This window comes from Blennius ocellaris (genome assembly GCF_963422515.1).
Source record: "Blennius ocellaris genome assembly, chromosome: 11".
Lineage (NCBI taxonomy): Eukaryota > Metazoa > Chordata > Actinopteri > Blenniiformes > Blenniidae > Blennius > Blennius ocellaris.
The window spans coordinates 21,129,155-21,146,952 of record NC_137660.1 but is presented as its reverse complement, the minus strand read 5'-3'; the positions used below and the strand labels follow the sequence as shown (position 1 = coordinate 21,146,952).

The window sequence follows — 17,798 nt, the reverse complement described above, 5'->3', positions numbered from 1 at the left end:
CCATATGGTTGCTCAATCTATTTTCCTGTGTGTTTTTGGGTGTGTGTGTTTTTTTTTTTCTCACACTCTTTGGTCTTTTTCTCCTCTGCCTGTCATTATTCTCCTCTTCCTCTACCTTCTGTTTGCGGTGGATTCTCCGCATCCTGTCTCTTTCTCTTAGTGGGGCAGTGTCAGGGGGTCATAAGGGGGCAGCAACTGGGCATGGGGATGCTGGGGGGGGTCCTTATCGCAGTGACAGCGTGAAGAGCATGGTGACAGAGGGAGTGAAAGCCGGGAGGTGGCAGACCATCCAGGGCCACATGCAGTCCGGAGGATTGAGACCCAGCAAGTGAGTTCAGAACCGAGGTGCAAAAAAATTATTCCAAGGGCTGTGCAGCAGACTGAACACCTGAGTACCATGAAATATTTTTTGTTGTTGTTGTTAAGTTTTTGCCCTAACAGCAGCCATGATGAGATGAATGAAGCCATTCTGAATAGAAAAAACACACAGGTCAGGTCATCTTCAGCAGGGAGGACAGTGTAATTTAGGTGACAAGGTGAGCATGTGGGCACAGATCAAGGTGTGAGCACGGGGGAAATGTGCAGTCTCATCAGGATAACAATAGTTACTGTATCACACTGATTCAAACCTTCAGCTGACACCGGCAGCCCAGCTGCTTCACATACCTTCCTGTGTGAATCTGCAAGAGGATACGCTTTATATATACAGAGAACAGCGATGCTTGCAAATATAATTTCCAAAATGCAACCCAGAGGTTTTCACACTCAAAGAAATTTCGCATCACGCGCTGCCATCCCACCTTTTAATGAAGATTCAAGATGACATGTGAACGGCATGCTTGTTACAAACTGCATGTGTTCCACAACCGTGACGTATGGCATCATTACGGCTCTATATTCAGTGTGCTGCAAATGATGTAGTTAATTTTTGATACTTTGTGATATTTGCACCTTCCTTTGGCACTTGCTGCCTGTGACTTCTTCCTCCACAACACATCCATGCCCATCACTACCTCACTCTTCATTCCCTCCTTCTCTCCTCTTCTCATCTTTCTTTTTGCCCCTGTCCATAATTGGATTCTATTTTCAGGCTGCTATAAGTGTCTGTGTCTCTTGTGTTTGTGTCTCGCACCCCATTTTCTGTCTCTCCTCCATTGTCACCCTCTACTCTTATCACTCCCATCACTCCCTCCATCTTTCTGTCTCCGTGTAAAGCCCCCTTCTGGTTCTCTGGTTCTCTCTTTTTTATTTTTTCCTTCTTGATTCCGTTCCACTCACTGTTTTAGTTCTACAAAATCTTCCATTGCCCTTTTTATTATTTGTAATTTTGATTGTTGTATTATGTGACTATCACTCTTTGTGTTAGGTGAAGTAATGCAATGCCGAGTAAACTGCACCTAACTGATGCGAAAAGCTCTCACATGACCCAATTCTGGTAGTCTGGGTTACATAGCGATCTGAGTGAGAGGAGGATATATTTAGTCCAGAGAAGGAAAACATAAAAAAAGATGATGATAGCTACTGTAGAGTGAGAACACAGGAAAGATTTATGCAAAAAACATGTAATGTGAGCTTGTAAAATATAGAATCTGCCTCACACTTTCATGTTGTGGGGGAGATTTTCAGAGTGGCCATGAGCCAATTAAGCAGCATTTATCGAGGGGAGGAGTGGAGAGTGACAGGCTGACAGAGGGAGGGAGTCATACTGTAGAACTTGGTTGGCTGTTGGCATGTCTCTGGAGGTGCAGCACGTATTTAAAAGACGAAAATGACTTAGACAGAAAGGAGAGGCAGTCAGACATAACAAAACTGGACTGACGGGTAGAAGAAATGGGGATCTCTCATCAGTCCAAAAAGCCTTCGTCAGAGAGGTCCGGAAGCTGCAAAGCCACCGCCCACACGCCTCGACGTTGTCACGTGGCACCGAATCGCTCCACGCCGGTGCGGACGGTGCACATCCGACCGCTGCCAGCGCGCAACACACCCTCATGCAAACAGCACGCTCATACGGCGCAAACACGCAAGTTGCACACACATCTGGCGGACAAGACTGGCTCGCAGTCGCCACACTGCTGCCTGCCGCAGCCCCACCAGCAGCTGCACACGACACACAGCGACCATCAGTCAGGCTGCACCTTCTACTGCTATTTCTGCTACTGCTGTTACTGCTGCTGCCTCACATTGCTTTCTTTCTCTCTCCTCCTCCTCCTCTCTCCACCTACCAACACTGCTCCCTCTGACTCCTCCATCCCACAACCATCAACTTCCTGTTTGGACAAACTTTCCTGTGCCCACAATGACGTCAACCTGACTTCTTCTACTGTGTCTCCCTGCTATCCCGTGCCTCCCTGTGTCCTCTCTGATGACTCTGTCTTCTTCCTCTCCTCTCCTGACTTCTTCACCTCTGACCAACCCACCTCCTCCCGCCACGGCTCCTCCTCTGTATCTCTTCCCCCTTCCACCCCTGACTCTATTGACCCTCCTCATCGACCTATTCTCTGCCGGCCGTGGCCTTCTTCACGTTCTCTTTCCTCCCTACTCCTCTGTCCTCCCAGTTTTGGGGATCCAGTCTTATCCTATACTTCTACTCTGGAGCACATCCCCTCTGGGCCGGCCCGGCCTCGGACATTGCTGCGCCAGCAGAGCCTTCAGCAGCCTCTCATCCACCCGTCAGGCCCTGGACTCAGCCACCCTCCCACCACGTCCCAGAGCTTGGGACAATTACACACAGCACCTGGACAACCTGGGGGAGGCGGGGGTGCTGGGAGAGGAGAGGGAGGTGGCAACAGTGGTGAGGGTGGGGGCGCAGGTACGCGTGGCGGCGCCAGTGTACGGGGCAGCCCCGCAGGAGGAGGGGCCTCTCGCTATAGGGGAGGTGGAGCAGGAGGCCGCTCACGTGCCAATCCTGGCAGCTGGGATTACATGATGGACCAGATCCGGGGTCGAGGCCTGGATGTCAAGTCCTTCCTGTGAGTGTATACAATTTTTTTTTTTTATTCATATCTTTATGGATGCTCCTTTTTTAAAGTCACATACTCACATCTTTATCTCTGTGTATAAGATAGACTATGCAGTTTTGTACTTAATGTATGAGAACTGTCTTTTTGAAAATTGCATTGTATGTGTATTTAAGTACTTACTAATCTGATTTTACTGTTATTTGTGTGGAAAACTGTTTTGTGCCTTTCCCTTCAGGTGTTTTCCTTCAGTTTGCATCTGATATCCAGGGAAGGATATTACTTCTGTCAGTCAAGCTATACACTGTGTGCTTGTGCTTATATATGTTATCCACAACACATAGTCCAAATGCAGCAAGATGAAGTATAATCCTGATGTGAGGCAATACATTGCCTTATAGAAACACATTGAAAATGTAAATTCAGTTAGAGTTCTGAATGTTCATAAGCTTTTGTGTTTTAGCTGTCAGCCGTGCGGTTGTGTAAAAGATGATCATTATCTTCCCTCATCAAGGCATCATCTCACACACAAATAAGAACCATTATAGGTTGTTTAATTTTACTCATCCTTTCCAACTCATTCAATGAATGAGTACATAGTGAGCACATTTCTTGTTTATACTGAACAGTGACACTCCACTGAACAGTTAAAGTGAATTTTGAACTTTTTTTTATTTAATTATTTATTTTTTATTGAGCAATATGTTAAAGAATCTGTTTGGCTCACATTCAGGCTATCTCCTGCAATTGTTTTTTACAGAGCCTTGCAAGTATGGCGTGTTCACAATATTTATGTTTATGTCATGAAAAGTGACAGTATAATATATCTACACAGTCTCACCCAACTTCATTATGTTATTTTAGAGGCACTCTTTGAAATAAATGACTGATAAAAATCCTGCTTAAGAGTCATACCAGTAGGCTTGATCCACATTTTATGAATATTTGCTACTGAAGTGACACCTCTATTTTTGGTACCACTGTAACTTTCATACTAACAGTAAATTTTGGTCTGCAGTTTGTGCTGCTGGCTTACTGACACATGTGTGACCGTGCAAACATCACACAGCCTTCATGTCACAGTGCATCAGTATAAGAACAAGGGTCAAGCAGCTGTGTGTAGGTTTGTGTTAACCCTGAAGCATTGATCTTATGTCACCAGCACCATTACTTCTACGACATATTGTTACTTCATGCCCTGAAGAGGGATAGAGGGAGGGCAGATGAGGGAGACAGAGGGTGTTGAAGGGATGAGCAAGGACACTTCCAAGATACAATGTGTGTCTATCATTCATGGAATGAGGTTCATTGTAGCTTTACACCGTTTTTTAAATGTGCATTAAAGCTTCTCTGAGTGCTTGCATATGTCACAGTTGATCTCGTGCCACCAGCAAACTGAACATTAGCGATGTAATGCATGTAACCACCAAGGTCACTGAGAATATTGCCCATAATACTCAGCTGTAGCACTTATCATTGTAAATGTGAAATTGAGGTCATTGTTGTTCTATTTCCTGTTCTGCAGCAGCAACACCTCATTTGATGGGTGCCAGAGCGGTCGCGTAACAGACACAACCCATTGTCTATGCTGGTTAATTCTGATCTTGGCCAGATTCCCTATCGGGGTGAATCATTGCTTTATGAATGTGTCGATGTCATTGACACAGATATCCAGCCTTTGGAGCCATTTGATCCCTAAAGAGATCAGTCTTCAGCTTAAAATCAATGATTTGTCCTTGCGTCATTAATGTGTCCTCCTCCACTCGTGTCAGCTTTTTATTTAATGCTCTGTACATTGAGTGAAGTGCTTTAACAGTATTCTTGAGACTAAACGTCAAGACTTAAGAGCTGATTGGAGAAGAGGGCTCCAATAACCATAACACTTACAAAGCAAATACAACTTCACGCTTCGTTCTGCTGTATGGACCAGTGATTCACTGGGGAAAAACTGTGGAAACATCTCAATTAGTCTGAGGAAATGGAAAACATGATTTGATTTGGATAAAAAATCACATTGAGTCAGCAGCAACACCAGAGGACCACATGTTGCAAATGAGAGTGTGAAAGCTGGTCAGTGAGAAAGCAGAGGGGCTGAAACATTTAGTCAAAACACACAAATGATTTGGTAAAAAGCTAATTTGATTGGACAAAGACATGTATAAACAGATATAAATGGCGAACACCGGTGAAAACATTGTTGAAATAGAAATGCACAAATCAACATAAGTAAAAATGAGATACACAGAAAGATGGAATACTACAGCAGTGAATGAATTCATTGCTGTGATTAAATAAATAAAAGTTTTTCTGTTTTTTCTTACAATGAACAATGTATAAAGGTAACTGAAAGTCACAGCAAGTCAATAATTTCCACACAAATTAACAGAAAAGTAAAAAAGCAATATGCTGGAATAAAGCAGCAGCGAGGAATTGATGAACAGATGCAAAATGGTTTGGAAAAACACACATGAACAGGTTAATATAAATATCACACTGTAGTATGAACTTTTTTTTATTGTTTTAAAACAGACTTGTGAAATAAAAGGAATAGATTTTTTTTTAAGTAAAACAACTCATACATTAAGCCGCTGTAATTTAGAAAAAATACCCCACCCATTCATACCCATTAAAAATGACTTACAAAAGCCAAAAATCCAAAGCAATAAAAAAAGTGTATATAATCTTAAAACATTTAACAGTGATACAAAAAAGTGCATCTCAAGACAGTGAAAATGAAGCCGAAATACAAACATGCATTAATAAATAAAAGTGTCTAAAAGTATTTGATATGTAGATGCAATAGCAGTGGTTGGGTGAAGACGAGAACGTCACAATGAACATCCCAAAAAAATTACCTAGATATGTCATACAGTCAAAATATGTTCACAGATGAGATAACAGATATACTGTAATGTCTGACAGGTGATATGGTTCCATAAAAAGTGCTCCAATAATGAAAGCTGAATAGGACTTTTGATGTGTGACAGGAAGTGTCGGTGGCTCGTGTTAATCTGGAAGGGGTTACCTCACATCTCGGTTTAGGAGTCACTGGTATAACATGGAGGTTATTAAACCGGCTCTTTGGAGCTGCCAAAACAGCCTTTGACGGTGTGTGAAAAAAGATGAAATTGTGAATTTTAGGGTAGCTATCTTTCCGCCGCTTGGCAGCGTTGCATTTTCTTCACGGAGATACTGTAACACAGTCGAAGGCTTAAGCTATAGAACCGTGGGTGTGGATGACAGGAAGGAGGAAGGCGGCAGTGATGAGGAGGCCGAGAATTAAGTGTAGGAGATAGGAAGGACGGGGGGAAATTTTGTGTGTGTGTGTGTGGGGGGGGGGGGGGGGGGGATTGGGAGAGCAATGGTAGCCGGATGGAGGAGATGAAACGCGAATAAGTACGACATGGAGAGTGAGAGAGCAGTGACCCAGAAAACGGTGACACACACCGTGCACCTCAAGATCCTGTATCACTCAAATAGAAACAATTAGTCCAGATCTTCTTAATGAGGCTTAATTAAATCTCAACTCCACAGAAAAATGAATTGCATGTTCGTAGAGAAAGGGGATTGTGGAGGTAAAGGAAGACGCAGGTGAAATAGCTTGACGGATTACTGTTCGTCCGTGTGTGCGTCTATGCGTGCGTGTGTGGAGTCTTGTAGATCCCTTCAACATGTGTGGGAGCCGATGTGCAGAACTGCTGAATATCACATCCATTAACAATCATTAACTAATCACCCAGAGTTCCTGAGTTATTTGCGTCAGTGCAATGTGAACACATCCTGTACCTGTTGTCACCACTTCATTAAACTCATTACGGCATTATTAATTCGCTCTTTCAGTTTATGATATCTCCTTAATATCCTTCCCTGGACAAAGTGCTTACTGCTGGGCTGTGGTACAGTGTCACAGATATTTCCTTTTATGACTGTTTTCTCTGTTACTGCCTCCTCTGTTTGTTTGCTCTCGTGTGATCTCTTGTCGTTCCGCCGTCTCTCAGCTTTGTGTCCAAACCGCCACCTAAAATTACCTCTCCTTTTCCTCTCTCTCCCTGCACCACACCTTCTTTGTGTTCAATTTCCCCTGTCCTTTGCATCTGTTCTCTATTCTTGCCTCTCTTTCTCTCCTCGTTTCTATCTTTTGTTTTGTTTGTACTTTTTTTTTTAATTTATGGGGAGCCAGTGAAGGGAAGCTGGTGGTCCTGGCTTTGACCATTGGTGTGGCAGAGCAAGATGACTTTGCCAATATCCCTGACCTGCAGCAGGAAACAGTGCAGGCAGCACCACCAGCCAATCAGGAGCCCCCTCCTGAGAAGAGGTACCAGATAATGTATGAGAGTGCTTGTTGTGTTTGCGAGAGCAATTGCGGTGCGAATGAAAAGGAAGCGATATTGAGGGAAACTAAGAGACGGAATTCAGAATACGGGCAGAAGAGAGTAGTTTTGTTTGGCAGTGTTTTCAGTGAGTCACTGTACTTAAGTGTATTGTGCCACAGACCTGCACCCGAAATAGCAATGGAGCTTTTCACTCTGTTACAGAGATATAAATGAGCGCTGGCTATGAAACCAACTGTAGGAAGTCAATGCCGGCAAAGCCGAGATGAGTAAAATGATTAAACAATTTAGGTTGTTAGCTGAAAAGCAGTAATGAGCTCATAAATCACAGTGGTGAGATGTTCGCTGGTACTTTATCCCTTTTTTCGGCTTTTAATAGACCAAAAAGAAAATCAGCCAATCCAATAAAACTGTGTTTTCTAATGCCAGTGGTCTTTTTCCCCCTGACCGTGATAATTATCTCTCCAATCACAATGACATATTTCCACAACTATTTTCATCCCCATATGTTTGTATTTCACTCTCTCCTCTCAGAGACCTCCCATTGGTAATTGTTGTATATTCTTTGTATTTTCAGGCTTTTATTATCCCCGTCCTTTCTGCTCCCGTGTTCTTTTTTCCCCCTCCTGCTCATTAGCTCCCTTCAATCACCCTCTGCTGCTCCGAGAGTCTTGTCTCTGTAGCTCCACCGAGGGCCCAGAGAGCCTCCTCATTATTCCACAACATGTTAGTCACTTACATAAACATCCTGCTAAAAATAACCCCTTTCCTTGCCAGCCAACTTACACAGTGGAAGCCAAAATATTTCCACTCATCTTTAAGGATGTATCAGCCTTGCTCACATTTCCCCATCTCCTGAAATAATTGGGCTTGTGCTTGTTTTTTTTCGGAATCTGACCAATTTTTGTGATACAGTTAAAGCCAACAAATGAGTACAGTTGGGCGTGTCATGTGAAACAAACGGCTCGAGCCATTGATGGCCATGGACTGGAGTTGTGATTATATGCACCAGCAAATAATAATAACAGCGGAGAGTGGAAGTGAAACCCTGCGTTTAGTCCAGCCGTAGGCAGAAGCGACACACTCAATTTCCTCTGCAGTCCAATTAGGGCTGTTTTAACCCCACTTTGATTCTGTGACAAATGGGAGACAATTTGGAGATACATAATACGACACACACCTTAAAACAAAATGGGAGAGGACGGTGAACAAATTCGGATGTTCTCGTCACACCAATTATTCCTCATTCACAAGTGTTTCATCAATTTGACACATGACTTTCAACTGCGGCTCCGTCTACAATACAGATGGTGAATGTTTTCTTATCCAGACAGCACAGCTGCAAAACGAAGCTGTACACTTGTAATTCCATACATTCGCAGGGTCTTGTGTGCCTACAACATGATAAACAAAATGTGCTCACAGGTTGAGAGCAGACTATTTCTATCTGCGAGTAGTGTGCCTCATTTGAAATCTCCTGCCCCGAGGCGGTATGCAACCATTTCCTAGAGTCAACACTGCTCTGCATGGACTCACAAACAAGCATGAGGAGCACCCGTTCGTCAACACTGTGGCTCTAGTGAACATCAGAACTCTGTCCATTGTTCGGGATTAGTTTGAAAACCCGCAGAGCCACCAGAGAAGAACACTTTTGGTGTTTATGTTTCATCTGGCCTTCCCAGCTTTTTGTGTTTATTTTGAAATCTTCTGAAATAGCTTTTAAAACCGAGTAATTTACTAAACGAGCAGGGACCGCAGGTTGCTTGGTCCCGTATTCGACCCACATCATCCAGCCCTATTAGAAGTGATGGGGAGCTTTGTGCTATTTTCTGGATTAACCTGAGGTCCGTTTAATTTCTTTTGCTCAAAACAGAGTGAGTGGCAGCTTACAGTTGGTGAACAATGGCAAAGTAGCTGAGATTTGACTGTAATGAAAGCATTGAATGCCTTGACCCTTTACTGAGCAGCTGTCTGTCTTTCCCCTGAGATGTAAACTAATTCCACTTGTGCCACTCATTCTTATGTTTCACATGAAATTACAAATGCAAATTCTTAATAAATGATTTAGCCACACTTTGATTGGCTGCTAAATTTAGAAGCACGAGTAAACGTTGGAAGATGGCAGTCTATTAGAAAAGCAAGGTATAAGCTTGCTGGGAGTATAGCATTCCCCATGGTGTTAGTGCTGACTTCACAGATGTCGGACCATGATTTAATCAATCATGCTCCTGGAATATTACTCATTTGAAACTGGGCTCTCAAGCCAGAGACAAAGCCTGGCTCTCCTTTGCATCTCTCTTGCATCCCTCCACGCCCCTGTGTATAGCCATATCGTTGCAGTTTGTATATTCAAACATATCCTGTGCTCATCACTCATCCTCACCTGCATCTCTCCTCTCACGCCTCATGAATTTATTAAACCAAGCTGACCGTCTCCACAACGCGTCGCTGACAGACTGTTTCAGCTCGACATGAAGCCTGTGAAGTTATTGTTAATAGTTTATGGGACTCTCAAGCGTCAGTGCCATCAATGCAAACATCAAAGTGATTTCTCTCCTCACTTCATGAATATAGCAACAAGCTGATGTCTGCTCACTCGTATGTGTTGCCCTACATTAATGAAACAGCGAGTGCTTCAGCTAAATGTAGGTACAATTGTATGTATTTGTAATCACAGCTCACACAGGCTACAGCAACTAGCTATGTATTAAACAAGTTGGACATCAACTGGTGGTGAATCACAAGGTTATTTCTCTCCATGATCAAATTGATTGATTTGATTTATTTTTTCCTAGACAAGCGTGAGTCATAGATGGATGTAATGGAGAGAATTCAGTAATTTTTCAAAATAAAAGATTGTTCAGACTCGGATAATAAATAAAATGGAAATAATGTAAGTAATTTATTCTTTCTGTGCAGCCCAGTATGTGTATATATATATGGAACTGGAAAGCACCTACTGTTAAGGTTTTACAACCATCTTTTTTTATACATATCTCAGTTAAATTCTCAGTAAATTCAAAATACAAAATGTAACTTTTATTTATTTTTTTTTATTTTTTTTAATTATTAATTCTTAAACATAAGAAGAAACAAATTATGCTGGGAAAAGACTTTCCCTTGATTCCCTGATTTTTCCGGCTGCCACATCTTCCCGAAGCTCCACAGCGACTGTCAAATTGAAAAGGTTTTTTTTTTTAATACATTGTCTCTCGTTAAACCAGTGTTGAATAAGGCAGTGCCTGTCACGTCAATTTTCCATCACAGATATTTCCTATGTAAATTTCTCTCATTCAACTCTCCAAAGTCCATCCGGACAAAGGTTTGCGTTTAAAATATCTAGGAGTAAAGAAATGTTGAAATAAAAATCTTTCTTTTACTTATTTGCATGACTAAATTATATATATTTTTTACATTTATTGTATAAATCATCCAATCAAGAGAGTAAAGAGAAAAAAACTCCAAATACCTTCCAGTCAGAAGCATCATTAAATTTTGCTCATCCAACTAAATTAATGATTATACATGCCATTTTTATTTGCTCCCTCCTGAAAATCACAAACTTGCTAATGCATTATCAAGCATAAGCTTGAGTAACTTTTCAAATATTTGCATTTCTCTATATTCCTGTAGGATTTTCACTCAAACAATATTGAGAATGTGGCCTGGTAGTAATCACAGGTAGAATTATTTCAGGTGAATTATACTAATTCACTACCAATGTATTTCTGGGCAAACCTGGATGTGGAATCATGTGCAGATTTTATAAACAACCATCGTCAACGTATGTACTATTACAGGATCAGAGAGAGAGAATTCCATCAAATTGGCTGAAACGTGACCAGGTAAACGTCGCCTCTGGGTTTTCACTGTTACATCTTAAGTACATTTAGCTGTGTGGATTGCATTATTATATTGTAAGAGGTTGATTCATGGACTTATGATGAAGTATTGTGTTATTGATAGCTTTAATTACGCACAAACCTGATTGGATTCTTCCATCATTCCAAGCAACAGCACTCGTGACGCTGGACTACAATTACCTGAATAATCCTGGTAATAGTAAAATGTATGTAAAGTACTTGAGGCACAATCAACAGAGGCCCTTCATTAACAGTTCTTCACTGTGTTAATGCTCCATTGTTGCTCCACTCTGGTTGAGGACTATCCCAAAAAAATACCCAGTTTTAACCCATTGCCGTTGGAAGGTGCTACAGTGTGAGATATTCATTATGCTCCTCTGCTGACCTTGCGTGAGCAATGGTTGAATGAAAGCTCTCTGCTTGGCCGTTTGTTTCCAAAATGCTGCAGGAGGAGACTGACAGTTGGAGCCACACCGAGGTTGATGGAAGGCAGAGAGTACTTTGAAACCAAGGTTACACTTTTTCCATCACAAAAGAGGAAACAGGGGAACTGGACTTGATTATAAAATTGTGTGTTTGCTTTGATTTGAGCGACGCCACATGCTGAGATGTTTGTGTCCCAGGAATCCATAGGTTGTATGTCTTCGCCGACTTAATTAGGATGTTCGAGTGCCTCGTTAATGCCTCATTGGTCCTCACTCATACAATTCAGTTGCGATTCAGTGAACATATACTGTACGTTCTCCTCCAGTGTTGCTATAAAGAGAAGCCACAATCCCCGAGAGCTTTGAATCTAGAGCTCTCTTTGAGTGGCAAGCGAATGGCCCAATGAGGACACAGGTTTGGGACAGAGGGGGTGGGACACATCTTTGTGCCACATTAACATTCAATCCACTTGCCTGTGGTCCTTCAATTATTCATCCATGCATGTTACATCATTTTGTGTAAGCCAGTAGAGTTGTTTCTTGTTTCAGAACACATCTCACTGATATTAATAGATAGAGAGGTATATCGCTATGCCTCAAAGACGTGATGCACTCAGTGAGACGCTCTGAGTGTTTGTTAATTGCCAAGCCAGCTATATTTTATTGCTTCATAATTTATGAGCTTATTACATTGCTTAACCTGACATGAAAGTGTAACGTGAATATAGTGGGAGGCGGTTGCGACCCTTTACCTAAATCAATATAAATGTGTGTTTATTCAATGCCACCACCGTGTGTTTGTCCCCTAACCGCATTACCCAGTGGAGGAGGAGGAGTTAGATCTGTGGATGGGGGGAGATGATGTGTTTACGCTGATGTTAGGTCACCTTGAGGTCACACACAGTTAAAATATAGTTTAACATCTAAAGGTGGAATTTCAGGCCTTTATTCTTTTTAGATGCCATGAAATAATGCTCTGGTCAGGCTTCAAGGCGCTATAACGTGTATATGTGCTTGTACACAAACATGTACATTGATTATTGTATGCTCTGTTAGTCTGACACAGTGCCCCGCCTGTGACAAGAGCTTTGCAGGCCCAACTAATCAGTTGAGTCCTCAGGGGCTATGGTGAAGAGCGTCCCTGAGGCTCTGGCTCCCTGCAGCCACCGTGCTCATCAGCACATCACAGGGGAAATGCAGGGATGCATTCAGTTTCATGCGAAGAAAAGGAGGGAAAGCAGATAGCACTAAGGCATACAAAATCTGGCACAAAAAAAAAGAGGAAGGGAAGGAGGTGATAGTGGAAAAAAGACAAGGAGGAGAGTGCCTTCATACATATATCCATCCATCCACTGGTCAGGGGAGGATGAGATAGAAAATCCAAAGTGCAAATCCATCTTCCTTCCGCAAGAGTAGTGGGAGGGAGTACTTATTGTACCCTGCACATCCATGCGTCATGCAGGACTAAAGGCAGCACTCTCGCCAGCAGGTGCACGCTGGTACACATGCTCATAGCATGCACCCAGATAGATGGATGGTGGCTGAGGAGACAGGCTATTAGGAACATTAACCTGGGACTCCTGCATCCTGTCAGAACAGTTGGCACATATACAGCAGCTTCCACCTGCACCTGAGAAGCAATCCTTGAAATTAGCGAGGATTCAAAACACCTCATTATAAAATTTTTAAAAGAGCTTTTTAAAGGCATTGATCAATTTATGTTGCTGATGCGAATGATATGTAAGTTGTTTAATTGAAGCAGCAAGACACTAGCATGGAATCGCAGAGTATTGAGAAGCTGTAAATAGAGGTGGAGCGATGAGCTGTCTTTGGATCTGAAAGTGATAATGTTTGCTGTTCTTATAGAATCCTGTGAACTTTATTTGACGAACAGAGGAGCTAAACCTGCAAGGAGTAGTATGTTGAAAATACAAAATGAAATAGCTGAAAACCGGTATTTGTGGAGATAAACATTTGGCAGGGAGTGAATTGCCACTGTTGTGGTTTTCTATTTCCACTTGGAGTTCAGTAAAAGAGGCAGAGACACAGAAGGCAGCATTTAGCACCTCCCTCGACTCTTACTCCTGAAATGGGATTTCAGTAAACGATGCTATTTTGGACTAATGTCTAGTTTCAGCATGCAGGAAGTAATTAATTGGCAGTAGGAGAATTCATATTTAATAGCTGCTGCAGAATTTTTGGTCTTATTCTGAGAGGGAAAAACATCGGGAATGACTGATTCTAGTGTGAATGTACATGTGCTTCATGTGGATGATGAGTTATGTAAGCAACGTCGTGCTTCACTGATGTTTTTTTTTTTTCTTTACTGTATATGATACTGGGAAGTGTGCTGCACCCCTGAAGAATGATAGATCTAGTGGGCGGCAATGAAATTGAGCATAGACACTGAAATTCATCACTTCATGGTCTCAGGCGAGCGTGTTTGTTTGAGTGTGGCATGTTTGCAAAGGGGGTGGGGAATGTCTTAAAAGAACAAAAAAAAAAAAAAGGAGGGTCTGGGTTGGGCTCTCTTTCTCGCGTCTCTCTCCAGCCTAGAAGTGGAGTGTCTTTCCCCCCCCTTCCCCCTCTCTTCGAGCTGCTGGCCCTCGGTCAGGTAACAAAACAGGATAGTATCACAGGACGGTGAAACCCAAAGTGGCCCCGCCTGCCTCCATATGTGTGTTCATGTGAATGTGTGTGTCTGCGAGGCTCTCACCCGTACCTGTCATATATCCTATGCCTTATCTTCCTTGTTTTCACTGTGTTTGCCTGTTTGTTGCACCCCTCTAAACACACCCTTCTCTTTGTGCCCACTCCCAGCAGCCTCCTGTCACACACCCCAAAACCCCATATGTATGGTCTGTGTTTCTAGAGTCGTTGCTATGCCAACAGCCCACTTTCCAGGCCTTAGCTGTGGGAGAATCTGATCTGAGTCCACTCTGCCTCCCACTGGATACTGTAGACAACTGCAGGCTTCACAGACTCACGTCAGCCCCCCAAGGGGTCAGAAAGAAAAAGCATCGGCACCAAAATGTAGCAGTTGTAGTTTTACCATCTGTGACATCATTAGTGTTTCATTAGAAATTAAATAAACTGAAGCCAATCTTCATTGTTGTTACATGATATTAGATATAATCTGGAAGAAGCGCCATGTTACATGCAGCCATTCTGCAGCCCCGGCTGCCTTGTTTAAACAGCCCGGAGGCAGGGAGCAGAGGACCACCTCAGGTGTTGTAGAGCAAGGCTGGTAGAAAGGCCATTCCCCTGGCTGCTCTAGCTCTTACCTGAGAATGCACTGAACCCCTGAATGAAGCATGAAAGAGAATGAATAATTGAAGACTTTCACTCCCCCATCAATAGTTGGGAGGTGGAGGAGGAGGGAGGTGCCTTGCTTTACTTCAAACTCCAAGAGTTCTCGGTGCTTTCAAGCTTTACGAGCTGATCCTCATAAGTCATCGGTTCTAAACCCAGCCTTTTCCTCTCCTCGCAAACACTTTTCCTGCAGTTTACAGTCCATGCAAAACATAAACAGGCCTCTCCAAATGCAATTACCTCCCTTGGCAACTAATACGACTAACACCAATTGATGCCTATTCCCTTCCATTCTCGACATGGTTAACATCCCTCCTTCCCCCCCGTCTCGATCCGGTTCCTCTGCTGGTTGAAGTGAAGTCCGTTTGCTCGTCTTGTTCGCTTGCTTTTTCTGTCTGTCTATTTGTCAGTATATTTTCCCCACAGTTTTGTCCTTGTCTTTTGCAAAAATGTACACATTATTGCATTCAACATTGATTTTCATACAAATTTGTCGTTCAGAGCATCCAGCAAATCAGAAAAAAAAAAATTTAAAGTATGACCCTGATACATTCTCTCGATGAAAAGCTTGTCAGAGAATGCTGGCCAGACAGACAGACTTTCTATGGGCTCCTTGTTTATTGCCCGTCTCAGGCATTGCCTTCACTCTCTGAGTGACAACTACTTGCATATGTTTTATATATGCACATGTAGCCAATGCCAGTTTGTGCTTTGGCCCCTGTGTACCCAGTTTCACTTTTAGAGTGTTGCCAAATGGTTGGAAAAACAAAATTAACATTAATCATTTGCAGACTTAAAAACCTAGCAAGGCCCTCCTTTGTAACACTCTAAACGTGCCTTTACTATGTTCTTACTCTGTGCCCCTTTTTTGTGTTCTCAGTGATTTTTTTTCGTATTGTATACCTACATTTTATTTATCTTTCATACTTTTCATCTATCTATTATTTTGAGTTGTCTACATTAAAAACAAACAATGGTTCTCTCTCACTTTTTCTGACGATCAATTGTATTTATTGTCCTTTTTCATTTCTTCTTTGTGCTCTTTTTCTCCTTTTAGCATGTTTGCTCCTTTGTCTCCTGTTAGAGATACTGTGTGTGTGTAGCTCTTTATTTTTGTCTCTTATTCTTTGATACTTATCAGACTGACCAAACTAAGCCTCTCTTGTGTTTCCAGGCTTTCCTTCCTTCATTCCCTATCTTTTCTTGCAGCTCTGTTTTCTCTCTCTAATGTGCTGGTGTTTGTAACAATCTCACTCTCTCTTCAGTTTTAGTTTTTCGTACTGTTCATGCTATTAATACTTGCTATCTCTTCTAATCCAGATTAAAAAAAAAAAAAATCTGCCTGCTATTTCTTACATTACTTTTTGAACTTTCTATCTTATCGACAGTCTTTATGATTTCTGTGTGTTGGTTTGCAACGTCAGCATCCTCTCTTTGTCTGCTCATTTTTTTCTTCTTTCTCTGTGTTTCTGTTCTCTTTTCTCTATTTACTGTTTGTTTCCTGCCTAACAGTGTTTCAGTGTCCGGCCTTTCCATGTGCCTTGATCAGTCATTTATGGAGTGCTGTGTGTCCAATATGTCATCGGCCAGGACTTGCATTTACCTTTTTCTTGGTCTGTCATGCCTTCCTTAATCTCATGATATTTATTCTCCTTTATTTTCTTGTCTTTTTTTGCTGATTTCCTTTTCTTTACTCTTCACGATTCTTGTTTTCATGATGTATGAACATAGAGGTTTTTCTCCCAGAATGTTTATCCCGCGTGTTTTCAACAATCCCCATGTGAAGGAAATAAACTTAACATCTATTAACATTTGTACCTACAAACCGACTGTGCCATGGGAGATGTCTGCTCTCTCCTTTATGTTTCTATTTTTTAATATAAGTCATTTGTGTTGTTGATGCCACAAAGAGAAATTTAAACACACAAATACTTTGTCACACTGTTCAATGTTTGTCTTGTTAAACATCTGGTCCTCTACGTGTTGCTGTAGATGTCAGTCTACTGTTTAATGTCTTGTTGCTATACATGTTAATATACATGTGTGTCCCGTTAATGTCTTCAGAGGGAGTAAAGGTTGCTCATGAACTCAATACTGGGGACTGGATATTAATGATTGGTTTCTATGTGTTCAAATTTGGATTTTCTGTGTCGTGTTCTGTCTGAAAATGTTTTACTCATTTGGTTGAGGTAACTTTCTTGTTAGGAGATGTGGATGTTTGCCACACCGGACTCATATATAAAGTCATCTTAGACTCCAATTTTCATCAAACACAACTCGCTGCATCAATTGTCCTCAGTTCTAGCGCCCGCCATTAATCTGTGGGATCTTTGGCAGGTTTCATTTGGCTTCGATCATTATAGCAACAGAAAGTGAAATCGGCTTTGAAGTCACATCTATCCAAAGTAAACTTGGAATCGCTTGTGTCAGAGAGACAGTCTTTAACCATTAAACAGGTGGAGGGTGGCTCAGTTATTCTCCCTTGTGTAGATGAGTTAGCTTCTCAGCGTGCATCCTTACTGTTTTCCCGCTGTCAACCTGAGCTTTTGTGCTTACAGGGGTAACAAGCCAGCTAACAGCCCCAAGGGCCAACCCCCAGATGCTGACGGCCACTCCTCCGTCACTGACCTGGCCAACTCTCTTACTGGAGACATGGTGATGGTAAGAAGCTCTGGTCCACCTCACATCCATCTTGCAATGACATGTTTATGTTTCCTAATGTATCTCATGTCTTTTTGAAACACATTTCTTCACACGTATGATCCAAGGTTGATTTTCTTAATTTGAGCTACACTCTAAAGAATAAGTCATATAAGAATAATGTGTGGGTATCCTTCATTGAGTACTTCCACACTTCTCTTTCCAAATAAGTGGCACATAGCCTCACTCATTTCCCCTGCATGAGCTGTT

At 42.2% G+C, this 17,798-nt stretch overlaps 1 protein-coding gene across 6 annotated transcripts in view; it reads left to right on the top strand.

Moving 5' to 3' along the window:
- syt7a (synaptotagmin VIIa) overlaps nt 1–17,798 on the top strand; it is an 89,815-nt gene that overhangs the window by 55,244 nt on the left and 16,773 nt on the right. For 3 of the 6 annotated variants that reach the window (XR_013936819.1, XR_013936820.1, XR_013936821.1), the window contains exons 1-3: nt 243–2,969; nt 7,138–7,272; nt 17,447–17,549. Coding sequence is in view for 3 of the 6 variants with exons in the window: in XM_080504253.1 (XP_080360379.1) it covers nt 1,831–2,969; nt 17,447–17,549 (1,242 nt within the window). In the remaining 3 variants the exon portion in view is untranslated. Of the gene's footprint in view, nt 1–216; nt 2,970–7,137; nt 7,273–17,446; nt 17,550–17,798 lie in introns of those variants that run through there. The other 3 variants (XM_080504254.1, XM_080504255.1, XM_080504253.1) reach the window with 3 other exon arrangements.